A 16,671-nucleotide genomic window follows, 5' to 3' on the forward strand; every position below is an offset into this window, starting at 1 on the left:
ATGTTGCATACATGCAACATTGTCATGCTGGATTTAACCATAACATTCTCTATGGATATGGGGACCCTGCACTAATGGTGACCCTACTGGCTTATGCCAGACAAGGATCAATTTGGACATCAAGAATTTATTTGATCAATATGTAGATGAGATGGGACACTGAATGCATTGGTCACAGTCATGCACCTGTTATGATTTGTTCCATTCAGGGCAGTAGCAGGGAAAGGAGGCGAAATTTCTCCAGACACATAAATACATGTATGTTTTATTTTAGAAAAGCAGATTATAGAAAACATACAGATTATAGAGCAAGTAAAGCAAATGTTTGGTTTAGTAAATACACTGACCATAGCCTGTGAGGCTGAAACATTGGCTCTACCTTAAGCTGTGGCCTTAATAGTGACATTAGCACTAGCCATGCCAAGTTGACTATGACACCACCTCTAATATTATCCAGAGATAACCTTCCTATTTTCACATCACGATAAAAATAGCCATGTCTCTCACACAGAAACAGAGACTGGCCCTCGGAAAAATATCATCCATACTGGCAAAGATAATAGGAGTCAATTGAACAAATATAACCAAATATAAACTACTGGTCACACCCCAAAACAGATGTGAAGAAGATTAAATGTTGTTTGAGACACTCATTCTACATGTTGAAAAAGTTGACACACCAATGTTGTTTTTTAACATGGGACTGACTGGCTGATGAAATAGATGAAAAGTAGTCTACCTATGGTATGCCAAAAAATTATCACTCTCCTTGAAAACAAAAGAGGCCATTATTCTTTCAGGCCATTAACCCATAAACCTCTAGTAAAACAGACCTGGTAGAAGCTTCAGTTCTATTCTTAATATGTGTGTATAATAACACTATTATAACAACACTGAAAAGGGAACTGGCCTCATGGCAGTCTCTGTATTAGAGTGAAGGAGGCAGGGTCTCATGATTAACAATATACAAAATGCCATAGTAAAGTGAACTAATTTCCCAAGCTTCCCCGTGGCTGTTGGGACACAATGGCAGGGCAGGACAACAAAGTCCTCAAACAAACAAAAAAGTTATTATTCAAAGGAAACACCCTGCCTCCATAAACATTGTTGGTACCAGGAGGTCATTGAGACTAGACAAAAAAAAAAGCTTAATGAGTGACATGATGACCTTGATAATAAGGTACTGTATAATTGATGCAGAACTATATTTGAAGTATTCTAACTACAGCATCATAAAATGTGTCAGTACTTAGGCGTAGGCTAGTTCTGTGTGCTGCATGTCCAGTCGTACAATGACTGTGACATACTTCCCAATAAGCAGCTGCCTACAGCCAGCGGTTACAGTTGGAGGAGTGCTGGCTATCATTATCAGTGGCACAGGTCCAAAACTTGAATTCCTGCAGGAGGAGGAGACAACTTTCCCAAAAGAAAACGGTCAATGTAGTACACTGGCCCGCTCTCAAATAATACCAGTCTGTTTTCACACAGACAAAAGGCTGTTTAATGTACATACATAGGTTTAATGTTCTAGCTATTATAAGCAAATTTGCTTGACAATAAATGTTTAATAAATACTTATGATTGCACTGACCACCGTATGCCTGATTCACATTCGCTTATAACTTTTAATGAGCATAAGGAAAAGGCAGAATCTCGAGCTTTTCTGATAAAAAAAGAGAGCTCTAAGCAAAACACCGCTCTAATTAATTAATGGGAGTTTGACATTAGGTGACATCTTGAGAGATTCGAGCATTAATTACCTCCCTACGGAGAGGCCTCTTCATTCCCAATTAAACCAAACATATCAAATTATTCAGATGCACTGTCAGCACTTTTTAAAAATTAAAGTCTTGTGTTGTGAAAAAATCTACACATTACACAAAGAGAGCGGATGCAAACCAGGCCAGCTGTCTGGCTTCACAACAAAGCCCCCCATCTTCGGGTAAGGGGTACATCTTCGGGAAAGAAAAAACAGCTAAACCAAAACGAAAGGCATAGCTTTTCGCATAAAAAACCCTCTAAACATTACAAATAGACGACCTAATCGAATGAAAGCCCGTAGCCTCCACTGATTAACTGGGAACAACTGGACATCCTGACCGGTCCAGCGCTGCCTAGCCTGAGCATAGCCTGGTTGGCTAAAGCTAAAGGCGAGCATTAGACTATCAAAATTGTATCAACTAAAGAAAATGTAGCAAATAATCAAACGCTACTGTAGCTAGAGTACAGCGTTATCTTTATTGCTTCTCGGATACACAGTAGCCGATTACATGGCAAGGAATATTTGCAACAATGTAGCAAGCCCACAAAGGCTGGAGAAGTAGTCATGCATGCAGCATTACAATACACTGCCACTAGCCAAGCCAGTCTCACTACTCTTTCTCTCAATCTACATATCGTTAACCAATAAGACATCAGACTTTATAGGCTACGGTAATCATTCTGCATAGGCCCATTGTGAATTATGAGATTTATAATTTAGGCCTTACTTTCATCTATTATTTAATAATTTACCAAAATGCCCTGGAATTAAAACATTGTAGCCTATTTTATCATGGGTTCCAGATCTTCCAGTTACATTGACAGAAAGTAAAAACCGAAACTGCATTTATCTATTCATTTGTACAGTTGGTTTACTTGGAAGATTTGGTTGCAATAAAAACATTCTCCCCAAGATAATCACACAGCTGTGGAAAACGTTTTATTATCATGCATTTCTCACTTACCCTTTCTTTGCTGCTCTATTCGGCTGGCTGTTATGGAGACTTGCTATATCCAATGGAACTGTACGCTGATGTCTGTGCCCAGCCCTGTCCTTATGCGCGTTGGACTTCTCTCAGTTGCGCTGCAATAACGCTATTCCACTACAAATAGCGGAGAGTTGCCTACATCCTCCATGCCAGCGTCTGCAGTTCCAGCTCGACCCAGTGGGCGTGTTTTTCCAGATTGATTGGCAAATGTACGGACGAATGGGGATTTGGGATAAAATAAATGCAAAGATTAAAACCAAATATGTACTACAATTTTGGGAAATTCTGCAAATAAATTCGCTTAACATGTATTAGTGTGCATTGTTTTGGCCGAATAAAAGCAACGTTATGTGATTACGAAGGCTGGTCTCGCGATCATACCAATCTGATAGGCCTACCAACGCGATCTTGTGGTTACAGTTTTTATTTTCAAAAGTTGGACATCGCGTCCAGAATAAAACGACAAGTTCCAAGGCTCATTGCTTGGGTTACGGAAGTATTTGTAAAGCTGCTCATTTCAACGGTTGCCATCTGAGAGGAAACTAGGCATAGCAACATATACACCTCTGCTAGTCTCCAGAGCATATCTCTGTAGTCTCTTTTGTTATGTACATGATAGCAACGTTTTTGGTGGGATATTTTAATGTGATATTTTAATGTGAAGCTAGCTAGCTACATCAAGAACACACACATACGTTCACAAGTTATCCATGAAGCCACTGTTGGATTCTGATGAGGAGGAAGAAGAGTTGGGAGCATATCAAAAGAAACTCAGAGGTAACGACATTAGGCTAGTTAGCTAGCTTAAGATAAGGGTTGAGTTTAGCCAGAAAAGTATGCACAATAACTAGCTAGCTGGCATTTTGTTCTATTTTGTAGTTAACATTAGCCATACACCTACTTCAAGTGTTCCCGACAAGAGCTGGCTAAATAATCAAGACAACATCCCCACGTTTACTCTCTAGTCTGTCTCTTCTCAAAAGAGGGATACATTGTCATTAGTTTGTTATTCAGCCTTACAAATACAGTCATATCTGTTACCTACACAGTAAACCTTTCAACATGATGATTTGACCCCCAGAGAGAGCAAACCGCAGCATCCAGCAGCTCAGCAGTGCACTGGAAGAGCCCAGCTCAGATGCAGAGGGCATGGAACCAGGCAGGGCTGGAGACACAGACAGCATGACTGGAGAGGACTCATGGAACCAAAGGCAACAGAGTGAAGCTGGTACTTGAGCCTGTGATCAATGTCATCACTTGGGTCCCATAGACCAGGATTTTCCAAATCCAGTCCTGGAAAGCTACTGGGTGTGAAGGCTTTCATTCCAGCCCTGCAGTAACACACCTGATTTGACTAATTATAGTCCAGATTGAGGACTCTCATACTCCAGTCTCAGGACTATGGTTAGTTGAATACTTTGGCGTATGAGAGATGGGCTGTAGCAGAAACCTGCTCCCCAGGACTGGAGTTGGAGTAGCTATAAATTGTACGCCAGTTATGTGATAACAATGTTTCCATTACTGGGCGTTACAGATTAGTTTATACAAAACATAGCCATATATGTTTAAACTAACCTGCTCTTGGCGATACCGTCTTCATTCTCGATTTGGGGAAAAGGGTATCTTATAAATGTCCGTGTCCGTTTGATGTTGCCCCCCCCCCCAAAAAGAACTCAGAAAGATATTAAATCAATGTCTTGTACTGTGCAAGGAGGTTCCTCACCATCTTAGCTGCCACACATCTAGCGTTTCCCAGCATCTTTGCAGGATTAGTCATTTCTATGCGGCCGCGTGAAGTAGATGACAGCGTGACACACAGTGCGACCAAAACAACTTCAAAACAACTTGCACGAGGCATTTCTCACTCGATACAAAACATGGTTTTAATATCTTTCTGAGTTCTCTGGTTTATGTAGAGCTACTTGCAAATGTACACTGACATTTACAGTGCATTCGGAAAGTATTCAGACCCTTTGACTTTCCACATTTTGTTACATTACAACTATTCTCAAATGGATTAAATCGTTTTTTCCCCTCAATCTACACTCAATACCCCATAATGACATAGCAAAAACAGGTATTTGGAAATTTGTGCAAATTTATAAAAATAAAAAAACATCACATTTACATAAGTATTCAGGTCCTTTAGTCAGTACTTTGTTGAAGCACCTACAGCATCAAGTTTGGCAGCAATTACAGCATCAAGTCTTCTTGGGTATGATGCTACACGCTTGGCACACCTGTATTTGGGGAGTTTGTCACATTCTTCTCTGCAGATCCTCTCAAGCTCTGTCAGGTTGGATGGGGAGCGTCACTGCACATCTATTTTCAGGTCTCTCCAGAGATGTTCGATCGAGTTCAAGTCCAGGCTCTAGCTGGGCCACTCAAGTACATTCAGAGACGTATCCCGAAGCCACTCCTGTGTTGTCTTGGCTGTCTGCTTAGGGTCGTTGTCCTGTTTGAAGATGAACCTTCACCCCAGTCTGAGGTCCTGAGCGCTCTGGAGCAGGTTTTCATCGAGTATCTCTCTGTACTTTGCTCCGTTGATCTTTCCCTCGATCCTGACTAGTCTTCCTGTCCCTGCTGCTGATAAACATCCCCACAGCGTGATGTTGTCACCACCATGCTTCACCGTAGGGATGGCGCCAGGTTATGAGATGCTAGGCATTCAGGCCAAAGAGTTCAATCTTGGTTTCATCAGACCAAAGTATCTTATTTCTCATGGTCTGAGTGTCCTTTAGGTGCCAAGTGGGCTGTCATGTGCCTTTTACTGAGTGTCTTCCGTCTGGCCACTCTACCATAAAGTCCTGATTGGTGGAGAACTGCAGAGATGGTTGTCCTTCTGGAAGGTCCTCCCATCTCCACAGAACAACTCTGGAGCTCTGTCAGTGACCATCAGGTTCTTCATCACCACCCTGACCAAGGCCCTTCTCCCCCTATTGCTCAGTTTGGGCTGTCGGCCAGCTCTAGGAAGAGTCTTGGTGGTTCTACATTTCTTCCATTTAAGAATGATGGAGGCCACTGTGTTTTTGGGGACCTGCAATGCTGCAGAAATGTTTTGGTACCCTTCTTCAGATCTGTGCCTCGACACAATCCTGCCTTGGAGCTCCACGGCCAATTCCTTCGACCTCATTGCTTGGTTTTTGCTCTGACATGCACTGTCAACTGTGGGACCTTTTACATAGACATGTTCTTTTCCAAATCATGTCCAACCAATTAAATTTACCACAGGTGGACTCCAATCAAGTTGTAGTAACATCTCAAGGATGATTAATGGAAACAGGATGCACCTGATTTCATTTTCGAGTCTCATAGCAAAGGGTCTGAATACTTATGTAAAGGTATGTTTTTATTTTTTTTATACATTTGCAAAAATGTCTTAACGTGTTTTCGCTTTGTCATTATGGGTTATTGTGTGTGTGTAGATTTATTAGAAGAAAAAAAATATTTAATCAATTTTAGAATAAGGCTGTAATGTAACAAAATGTGGAAAAGGTCAACAGGTCTGAATACTTTCTGAATGCACTGTATATGATGCCTTTTTCTCCAAATCGAGAACAGGTCAGAGTTTTGTATAAGCTAACCTTTAATGCCCTGCAACACACACACATTATTCTTTGTCATGTAAAATTGTAATGAAAAAATTGAGCAATGTACACTTGTTATGTAATAATGAAGCAACACAGATGTGTATGATGTAATGTTTTATTTCTGTTTGAACCCTAAGAGTAGCTGCCTCCTTGGCAACAGCTAATGTGGATTCTAATAAAATACTAAATGGAAACATAGTTATCACATATCTGGCGTACAATCAGTAGCTGAAGTTGGAGTACCCTACCATAGAGACACATCTTCATGCATCAGCACTGATTTCCCAAAATAACATGCACACTTCATTATTATCCCCATGGATATTTTTTGCAATCAGTTTTACCTGTGTATTTGCACTGCTACATATGCTAATTGATTATTTTGTTTTTCAGTAAATCAGCTGCGATCACTCCTGCAAAAGCAGCAAAAAGAGACACTTTCACTCACTTCTCCTTCAAAGAGAAAATCTTCTCCAAAGGTACTATCCTCAAGACCGTGCATAAGCGTCTATGTTAAGATTTAAGACAATTAACACAACACAGATGTCCAGATGTCCTTTCCCTTTACAGGCCTACTTAGATCAGATCAACTCCACGTCATCAATTCCATCCTACAGCAATATATTGATTGATCACCAAAAAACCTCTTGGAAATAACTATGTAGTTATTGAGTTCAGACACTGGTGGTGTGGCAGACTAGTTCGTTTTTTGCACAATTTGTTTGGGTGCAACGCTTTTGTTGTCCGATTGTAAGTTTGTTGATGACTAACAGAGACAATCCTTCTTTAATCCATTTTACCAGAGGTGTCAAGATGATGTGAGCTCTAGCATGCCTGCCGTTAAAGACCTGGTCCCCATTCTCCACAACCAGTCAGAGTACATCCAGCACCTGGAGGCTGAGGTCAAGTTCTGCAAGGTCTGTCTGTATGATGACCCCACAGAGTCTCGTTACCACTGACTCATTAAAGTTCTTATTCAATTTGTTCACCAATGGATATTCATTACATGGAATGAATTACAGTGGTAGATGTTCATCTTGCTGGACATTTGTAACCCGCCAAAATTCTACCAGCATCTACTGACCTAAGCACAACTGTGTGTATGCCTGTGTATCTGTTGTTTGTGACTGCTCGTTGATGTTGTTGGCAGGAGGAGCTTCTGGGGATGAAACAGAGGATAAGGGTGGTGGTGGTAGAGAATGAGAAACTACATGGAGAGATCAAGTCCAAACTGGTGGAAGACACCCTGAAAGACTACACTCTCTTAGATGGCACGGTAATGGGTTTTCACAATGATGGTTCTGGGTTAAAATTCCATTGTGGAGATAAGTGCAGAAACGACAGAAGGACCCATTTTTCATCGTTGTATTCTCTCCTAGGTGAATTCCGAGCCGCCCAGGGAAGACAGTCCTCAAAGAACAGCTTTCATACCAGCTCATATTGTCTTTCAACAAGCAGAGGAACACAAATGGAAGAAAGAACTGGTAGGCCTGTATGACTATGGTCACCTAACCTTCTGTACTGAGTACAGCAGCTGACAGCATTTCTACATGTAGATCCATTCTTTTATTACCCTAGCTTTTACATTTTTAAGTGACTTGAGAGTAATGTTGACAGCTAATCTCCTCTCCAACATCACATTATCAACTTGGCCTCAGGAGCAGCTCAAATCCCTCTATCTAGCCCAGACAGAGACACTGGAAGCTCAAGTAAGGTCACTGAAGTAAGTGAACTGTATGACTTTATAGATCAGCATTAATTCACAGAGATCTTGCATATGTGATTAATCAGGGTTGAATTTTTCATCCTCTTCGTGCATCCTGTTTTTCCTGATATTCTGTTGTTTTGATCACCTCCATTCAGCAAGAACCTGGCCAGCAGTCAGAAGGAGTGTGAAGAAGTCAAAGGTCGTCTGAGACATAAGGAAGCGATGGCAGCGGCGGGCAGTGCCAAGAAGTGCGTAGGCGGCCTCTGTCTGAAGTGTGCCCAGAATGAGGCCGTGCTGGCAGAGACACACTCCAACATGCACATCCAGGCCATTGAGAGACTCACCAAGTCAGTGATCATGCATTTGTCTCCTTTTGTCCTGATATTTTGTCCTGTATTGATTAGAGTAGTTGGGTTCCTACAAGGTCTCATCCCCCTCATACCACCATACCATACCAAGGGACATCTTTCCTTTCTAGTACGCCTCTGGCTTTGCCATTGATCACAATTTATTTATTCCCTTGTTCATTGGTTGGTCAGTGCCTCTGAGCTATGTCAAAGGAAGAATGTTCACATTGAGATGTCATCTCAATCAATCCAGTTGGCATATTCTGACACAAAGCAATCAATTTTCCATCCCCTTTAGCAAGGTTGTCAGTAATTCAGTCTCCATGTCAATCACAAATGACAAATCTGGCTTTGTTTGGGCATGGCATGTCTACAAGTGACTGAAAATTAGTATCCTTACACCAAAATGATTATTGATGAACATAGCTTTTATTTGCCCACATTGAAATGAGCATGTGTGTTTATCTGTGTGTGTGTGTCCCACAGAGAGCGTGATGAGCTGATGAGTGTGCTGTGCTCTTTGAGGGCCAGTCAGAGCGAGGCCCAGCAGAGAGAGTGGGCAGCCTACCAGCAGGTCAAACAGGCTGTAGAGATGGCTGAGGAGGCCAACCTGGAGAAGACCAGGGTGAATCAGACAACCACTCACTTGCGGAACATTACTGAGCAGCAGTGACATCTACTGGTCAGGCTGCTCAACTACACACTTTAATGGCTTGGACCCAGGCCCCCAGTGTCCGGTCTGGAGCGTGAAGTCACAAGCTCTGCTGGTCAGCTACCTGCATAGCAACGTACCGGTGCCAAAAGCCCTGGTCTACCCTAGAAAGCCTATGTAAATTATGATCGCCAGAACAAAAAAATATAATAATTGATTGCCATTTTAGGCTCTAAAATGTGTTTATTATGATCAAGTTTGATCCCCACGGTGAATTATTTTAAAGTTGGCTACAAATCAAGATATTTAATGAAATAGTGATCCATTCTGACTACTACATTTGTCGTTACACAGGAGCACATGCTGAAACAGACCAATCACAGGCCAGCATGCTACGAGGAGGCGCATAGACATTAAGGTTGACTCTTAGTCAGGATGAAAACGACTACATTGACCGTGATCCTTTGCTAGTTATGGCCACTTCAAATACTTCCGGCTTCATGCACCATTTGGAGTTTTCCATAGGAATGGATGACGTCAGCGTTATCACGATACTGGTTTTAATGTTTTTGCTTGGACCCTTTTGTACGTGATTAGTCTCTCTAGACATCCGGGTTGCCTCCCACAATGTTCCAATGTTTCGGCTTCACACGTCTGTACATAACAGAACGTCAGTTTTGCATAGAGTAACTGTCACTGGCTACGCACTACCTGATCTGCTTGAATAAAATACAAAATAGTAGCTAGCAAGATAGAGATCAGAGGTTATTTTTAATTCCTGCATTTCACAAGTAGCTAGTTTGCATCAACTACCTTCCCTAAAATCACTTTCGTGCTGGATCGAATCCCCGAGCTGAGGATGTTGATTTAAGGCAGCACCTCTGATTCAGAGGGGTTGGGTTAAATGTGGAAGACACATTTCAGTTTAATGCATTCAGTTGTACAACTGACTAGGTATCCCCTTTACCCTATGTGTATGTTTAGAATCGCAACGTTCTGGCATGTCTGACTTTTTTTCTCTTATCGGACTGACCAAGCGAGTCTGTCATATCTAGCAGACTAGTCACTGCTGTTGCCTAGGGTCGGCTTTTCGAGACTAGTACAGTACCTTATTAGAACAGTGAATCTGAAAGGTTTATATGATGTTGTACATGTTTTCAAGATATAGAAGTGGTAAACATAAGAAAGGTAATTTTTTTGTGAGACACTTGAAATATATTTTTTGCTGTATCCTCCTCCCTTTGACACTTGTGTGTACCCGTCCGTGTCTGTGTGTACTAGTTTTGTTCTTCCTACAGGCGGTGGTGCAGTGTGAGGCATTTGCCAGGGAGCTAGCCAGACAGAGAGATAGGCTGGAGACTGAGATGGCTGCAGAGCAGGAGAAAATCTCTGAGGCCAGAGAGGGGGTACGCAACGAGGCCCTGAAGGAGAAGGAGACACTGGCCCAAACGGTCTGTCCTTCTGCCTTTGAAACTTTCATTAAAGCTCAAATTGAGATGTGTTCAACTTTCTCTATTTATCCTAGTCGCTAATTAAATGTTTTATTAAGGTAATACAATAGCAGCAAGCATAAAATATATTGAAGATGCAGTATTTGAGTATTAAAAAACTATATTTTCTATGTAACTACTGTCAAGGGGTCTGAATACTTTCTGAAGGCATTGTATACATTTAAAACAGTTACTTTTGTCCTCTGAAGAAGGGATGGGCCAAAAAACAAAATAATTAGAATATTGACCACAGATCACAAAGGCCATATTTCTCATATTTGCCACCATCTAGTGGAATAACTACACAATTACACCCATGCAAAACGTATGAAGCGTTCTTCCATACAGTAGGATTTCAGTTTGATCAATTTCTTTGTCTCCACTCCCAGGTGGCCAGCCTATCCCAGAGGGTAGCAGAGCTGGAGGGTCAACTGGCCAGGGGGGAAAGAGAGAGGGGCTCCCTGAGCACTCAGCTGGATGAGACCCTACGCAAACTCACATCACAGGAGCAGGACACCAGCAAGGTACTGGAGCCACCTTACTACTGTACAACACATAGAGAGGTTCCAGGTTTGAGCCTGTTGGTATAGTGGCTAAGGTGTTGAACTGGCAGTTACAGACACAGTACACACTACTGCAGTCCCTAGAGGAGAGTGATTTCAGTGACATCTTTTTAATGCATTTTAAAGCCACTGGGTGGCACCAAAGCCTTGTCTATATCAATATTTTATTTGGAAGCTTCAAGCTCTAACCATTCCAGTTCTAGGAGGCAGTTGGGTCATTCCACCTCAAAAGTACAAAAAATAGGATTCCAACACCCACCATCTCAGATTGTTCTGAAATTGTTTCTGTTGTTAGAAACAGATTAGCATTCCTGCAACATTGTGTTGAAATATAATTTGATCTGAGAAATTAAGTTAATTGATTCCATCCAAATTTGCCATTTTAATTTGTAGGATTCATATAATATTCAATAGGTACTATATTGATCTATTTTCTAACAATTAGTTAGACATGAGGAATCCAAAGAAATGTTCAAAAGCCACCCATGGACCCCCCCCTACACACACACACACACACACTCCATGTCAACAACGAGTATATAGTATCAGTTTTTCTGTGTTTGACAACTATGGAGCTGCGGCTCTGAGTATTGTTTCTTCTTGCTATGTAATGTGTTCCCAGTGAACTTGGGGATGTTTTTTTCCCCCCTGTTCAGATACATTTGTCATTGAAGTTGTTAGGTTTATATCCCATCCTACATCCTGATATTACCAGATTCTGACCACTAGATGGTGCTGCTCCTGCTATTAGGTGATACAAAAAAAAAATCTCCACTCAATGTTAAAGGGATAATTCGCTGTTTTTCTTACCCTGTAAGCAGTCTATTGACAAGGTATGACAGTAACCCATGCATGGGTTTTGTTGGCCACTGTTTCACATGCAACATTTTTAGCATTTGTGGCAGAAATCCAATGCAAGAAAATGGTACCTATATTAGCATTATCACGTTTCATGTTAAAATTATCAAAATTAATTTTGTATTTACAGATTTTAATATAGGTATTATTGACTTGCATTGAATTTGTGGCACAAATGCTAAAAAGTTAGCATTTGAAACAGTGGCCAGGTAAACAAAGCATCAAAGCATGGGTTGCTGGCATACCTGGTCCATAGACTGTTTACAGGGTAAGGAAACCAATGTCATTTTGTAATTTGGATGAACTATCCCTTTAACATTGAGGGGAATTCTTTTTTTGTATCACCTAATAGCAGGAACAGTATCATCTAGTGGTCAGAATCAGGATGAAGGATGGGACATAAACCTAATATATTTTTTGACAATTTGTTTTTTAAAATCGTTTTTCTACAGGACTTCACAAAAACAAAATGGCAACTATACAAAACACATTTTAAGGTGATCAACATACAGTATGTTTTTCAAAATTCTGTCAAATATTTCAGGTTTCTGTTTAACTTTATAATATACCAAATTTAACGGGATGTATGTATCTAGATAGATAGTTAATTCCACCTGTTTGTTGTTGAGGGTGAATATGAGACTTTCCATTTGATGGCTATATATGTTTTTGCAGCAATTAGACCTACATTGCAAAATTTCTCTGATCACCAATATTTACATTTCCCAACAGACATAATCGTGGAGATGGAAGGATATACATTCCTGGACTCAATGAAATGATAGCGCATACATTATCCCAAAATGGTGTCAGTTTATCATAAGACCACAGCATATGTAATATGGTTCCTTTGTTCTTGTTGCTTCTCCAAAAGAGATGTGACATTTCTGGGTGCAATACATGTATTTTGGCAGGAGTGTAGTGAGTCCTATGAATGATCTTAAATTGCAGTAGTTTATCTCTTAGGTTTTAAGAGCAGGTTTGAACATTTTCACATATCTGTGACCAATGATTCTCCTCAATTTCTTCCTTTGGATGGGTTTGTAATTTTTTCTTTATAGGTTCTGAACCATCAGGTAGAGTTTCAAGCAACCCTTTATATAACTTGGCAATCAACTTCTTTGGCGTAGAAACTTCTTTCAGTATTTTTTCTATGCTTATTCTGTTGACGAGATTGAATAAGATTTCTGAGTTTTAGGAAATTAAAGAAATGGGCCTTGGATAATCCAAATCTTTCCTGTAATTGATTCAATGACAGTAGAGGTCATCATAGTACACATGTTCAAAATTCACAATGCCACTTTGGAGGCAGGACTTAAAGGTGTTGTCATGAAGCGCTGGAGGTAAGGTGGGGTTATTCCAAACAGGGGTGTCTGGTGAAATAGGTTCTTTCCACATAGGGCTGTGGCGGTCACAAATGGTCAGTCGTTATTGTCAAACGGTAATTGACCGTTTAATTAACATAAACACATTTAGCATCTCCTGGCTTCCACACATAGCCTACAAGCCATTTAAAAAAGTCTAATTCATCCATGTAATATAGCCTACACCTTCACAATAAATCCATTATTTATTTTAGACAGGTCTAAATAATCATGATATGAAGAAAATGTAGTCTATTTCAGAAGAACAGAATAGCAAACTCTGAGTTGTCCTTATGTGGCTATGCCAAATGGCTGTGGGTGACACTAGTTAATTTGGCAGGGAAGATTTGCTTATAATTCCGTGGCATTATTTTATAGAATGAAGGATACAATTGAACAAAGCTGAATGAAATATTAATATTTTCTCCAAACGATTTGAGGGAGTGCGCACATGTGGCTTTTCTGTGTTGAGCAATTTAACAAAGAAATAGGTACTCCTATATGCTTAATTTAGAGTTATTAATGTAACTTTAGTAGTTACAAACGTTGGGCTATATGTTTTGATTTTTAATACATGATGAGACTAATGATGATTTGAAAAAAGTCCCTTGAAAGGCATGATCTCTGCTTTGTTTTTTGCAAAGGCTGTATGTACACACTCCAACAGTCTCTCATTGACAATTTGACAAGCACTTGATAATGCCTCAAATTTCACGGCGGCATCCCCTTTGTGGCCGTAATGCACCCTAAAAAAATCCATGCCTTTTGCAGCCCGGAGTGCTGCGGTGTGACCTCCCTGAGTGTGCTGCGCAATCCGATGCGCTTCTCACTCACATGGTTCTCCGTCATGTTTTATTGGGTCTTTCTCACAGGAATCAATTGAAGAGAGACACTTTGGGGATGCAACTGCGTGCATCCTTATCCAATTCCGAGTTGCATATTGAAGATATTGGAAGAACTGTCCACATTTACTTTTCGTCAGCCAACAAGATGAGTAGGCCTAATGAACAGCAAAAGCACTAGCCTACATTAATCTACTATCCCCCATAGTATAAAAGTTGACCTATTGTGTGCAAGAAATAAATATTCCATTCTGGGACAGTTGTGGGATACGATAGAGCCCAAATTAATACAACCACTACCAACCAAAAAAAACGTTTTTATGCAATGAGGCTGGCGCAACAGATCAGGTTTAGCTTAAAATGTTGTTAAACTATTAGGCTATTTCTTCACATTATAAGGGCAGCAGTGAGCACACGGCAGTAGGCTAGAAGCGTGAATGTTCCTTTAGCGGAAAACACTATTATCAAAAGTGACCGCAAATGTGATTATGCATGTAATGCTTTTATTATAAGGGTGCATTTTTATGGTGAAAATTACCTTCCCCAAACTTGAAACTCACATGCCTCTTATATATGCCAGTTAGGCTCTATACACCTTGTAAAGTGGAATAATGTGCTTAATTCTAAGAAGTTATCTGGCCACTTTAGTTGTGATACAAACATTATTAAAACATATAGGCCTATGGGCTAGGCTACGTGTTTGACTATGATTTAGAAAAAATCACACAAAAAAGGCATTGATTCTTACGCTGGACATCATTCACAAGTGACAGTATAGAATTCCGAAGTGATAGGCTAATATTGTCACCCATCAGACTATTCTTGATTTAATCTTGTCTTTACATATACTAAATAATATATGTGTGACATTTGTTTTAATTTAGAATGGACCATTATCATGCACCTGTATCGAAACGAGGAAGCGGGAAAAAATACATGTCATCTATGCACTTAAATAGTGAATGGAGGATGCTTTTCCCCGTGGTTTATTTTCATGCCAGCCAGGTAGGCTTTACTCCTGCTGTAAATATAAGCAATGTGCTTAATATTAGGAAAGTTGAGAAATAAATATAGTAGACCTAGCCTATAGAAAGCTGATGGGATCCTCCTCTTTTTATTAGCGGCCATCACTCTGTTTTCTCCCGCAATTGCATAGCCTATAGAAATGTTGAGCAACATGAGCTCTCATGAAGTGTTTGATTAGATTTTCAAATACATTTGCATTAATGTCAGACTGATTAGAGGGACAATAGAGTGCAAGTTTGGTAGGCTACTAATGACCAGCAGCAGCATCAGAGCTTGGAGAAGCCTAATTACAGTGACTAAACAGTGATGTGGAATTTGACTGCCTTCATGACTCGTGACCACCTGTGTGGCGGTAATACGTCTCCACAACAGCCCTATTTCTATCTCGTGAATTTATGTACATTTTCCCAAACACGAATGGGATTGAGAATCATTGGATTGTCAGATTTTCTTTCTTCCATGCCTTGGACCTGAAGTAGTGAATATATATTTTAGATCATAAGGTATTATATTTATGGCTTCAATACACCTCCATGCACAAGGATAGTCTGCTGTCCATTGTTTAAGTGAGCACAGTTGTGCAGCCCAATAATAGATCTTCATATGAGTCACTCTAGCTTTATGATTATGTTGACCCTGCCTAAGATAGAAATAGGGAGAGTTCTCTGTCTCTGAACATCAGATTCAATCCTATCTATTAAAGGAGAGTAATTTATTTTATATGCCTCCAGATTGCATGGTATTAATACACCCAGGTATTTCTTGTCTTTGTACATTTCCACTGAAATCTACTTTATAAGCTTGATTTGTCATGATTAGAAATGGGAATTATTTCAGTTTTCTCCCAATTCACTTTGAATCCTGATACAGCACCATGTGTCAAACATTAGTCAAATAAATGACAGAGACTGTTCTGTTTCAGATAAAGTAAAATGTAATCTGTATACAATGATGAAACAGTGGCCTACAAAACCAAACCATGCGCTGCAGTCTTCTTGTCAATAGGCTGCTTACAGGGTAAGGAAACCAATGTCATTTGGGTGAACTAGAGAACTGATACTGTACACTGGTTGGTGTGGGGGGTCCGTAGGTGGGGGGTCCGTAGGTCCTCACCTCTTCATTGTTATAAAAAGTTTGGTCCAAAATGGATAATTGGTACTATATTTATTTCATATTATATGAATATTATAAATTATAATGGCCATTTTGGGTGCAATCAATTAGCTTAATTTCTCAGAGATCAAATTACATTTCAACAAAATATTGTTACAGGAATGCTAATATTATCTGTTTCTAACTACCAAAACAATTTCGGAACAAACTGAGATGGCGGGTGTCATGGCTTGCAGTTGAGTGCATTTAGGGGTATGTCATTACAACCAATGCAATCATTAGCTACTGATTCTGAATGAAGACTGTGCATTGAGCTTTATTTAGGTCAACTTCATCTTAATTCTGTTTATTATTACTGATCAACAACA

The 16,671-nt window shown here is 40.2% G+C and overlaps 2 protein-coding genes across 5 annotated transcripts in view; one reads left to right on the plus strand and one right to left on the minus strand.

The window, feature by feature from the left end:
* cep170aa (centrosomal protein 170Aa) overlaps positions 1 to 2,927 on the minus strand; it is a 63,746-nt gene extending 60,819 nt beyond the window's left edge. For 3 of the 4 annotated variants that reach the window (XM_071409418.1, XM_071409421.1, XM_071409416.1), the window contains exon 1: positions 2,727 to 2,927. The gene's annotated coding sequence lies outside the window, so the exon portion shown is untranslated. The remainder of the gene's footprint in view (positions 1 to 2,726) is intronic. The other variant, XM_071409417.1, reaches the window with a different exon arrangement.
* A 39-nt stretch (positions 2,928 to 2,966) lies between these two features.
* sdccag8 (SHH signaling and ciliogenesis regulator sdccag8) overlaps positions 2,967 to 16,671 on the plus strand; it is a 55,718-nt gene continuing 42,013 nt past the window's right edge. The window contains exons 1-11 of the mRNA XM_071409422.1: positions 2,967 to 3,527; positions 3,832 to 3,978; positions 6,734 to 6,819; positions 7,144 to 7,257; positions 7,491 to 7,616; positions 7,720 to 7,824; positions 7,999 to 8,063; positions 8,204 to 8,395; positions 8,882 to 9,020; positions 10,346 to 10,498; positions 10,927 to 11,061. Coding sequence (XP_071265523.1) covers positions 3,461 to 3,527; positions 3,832 to 3,978; positions 6,734 to 6,819; positions 7,144 to 7,257; positions 7,491 to 7,616; positions 7,720 to 7,824; positions 7,999 to 8,063; positions 8,204 to 8,395; positions 8,882 to 9,020; positions 10,346 to 10,498; positions 10,927 to 11,061 — 1,329 coding nt within the window. The 5' untranslated portion in view covers positions 2,967 to 3,460. The remainder of the gene's footprint in view (positions 3,528 to 3,831; positions 3,979 to 6,733; positions 6,820 to 7,143; positions 7,258 to 7,490; positions 7,617 to 7,719; positions 7,825 to 7,998; positions 8,064 to 8,203; positions 8,396 to 8,881; positions 9,021 to 10,345; positions 10,499 to 10,926; positions 11,062 to 16,671) is intronic.

The sequence above is a fragment of the Salvelinus alpinus genome, chromosome 7, assembly GCF_045679555.1.
Source record: "Salvelinus alpinus chromosome 7, SLU_Salpinus.1, whole genome shotgun sequence".
Classification (NCBI taxonomy): domain Eukaryota; kingdom Metazoa; phylum Chordata; class Actinopteri; order Salmoniformes; family Salmonidae; genus Salvelinus; species Salvelinus alpinus.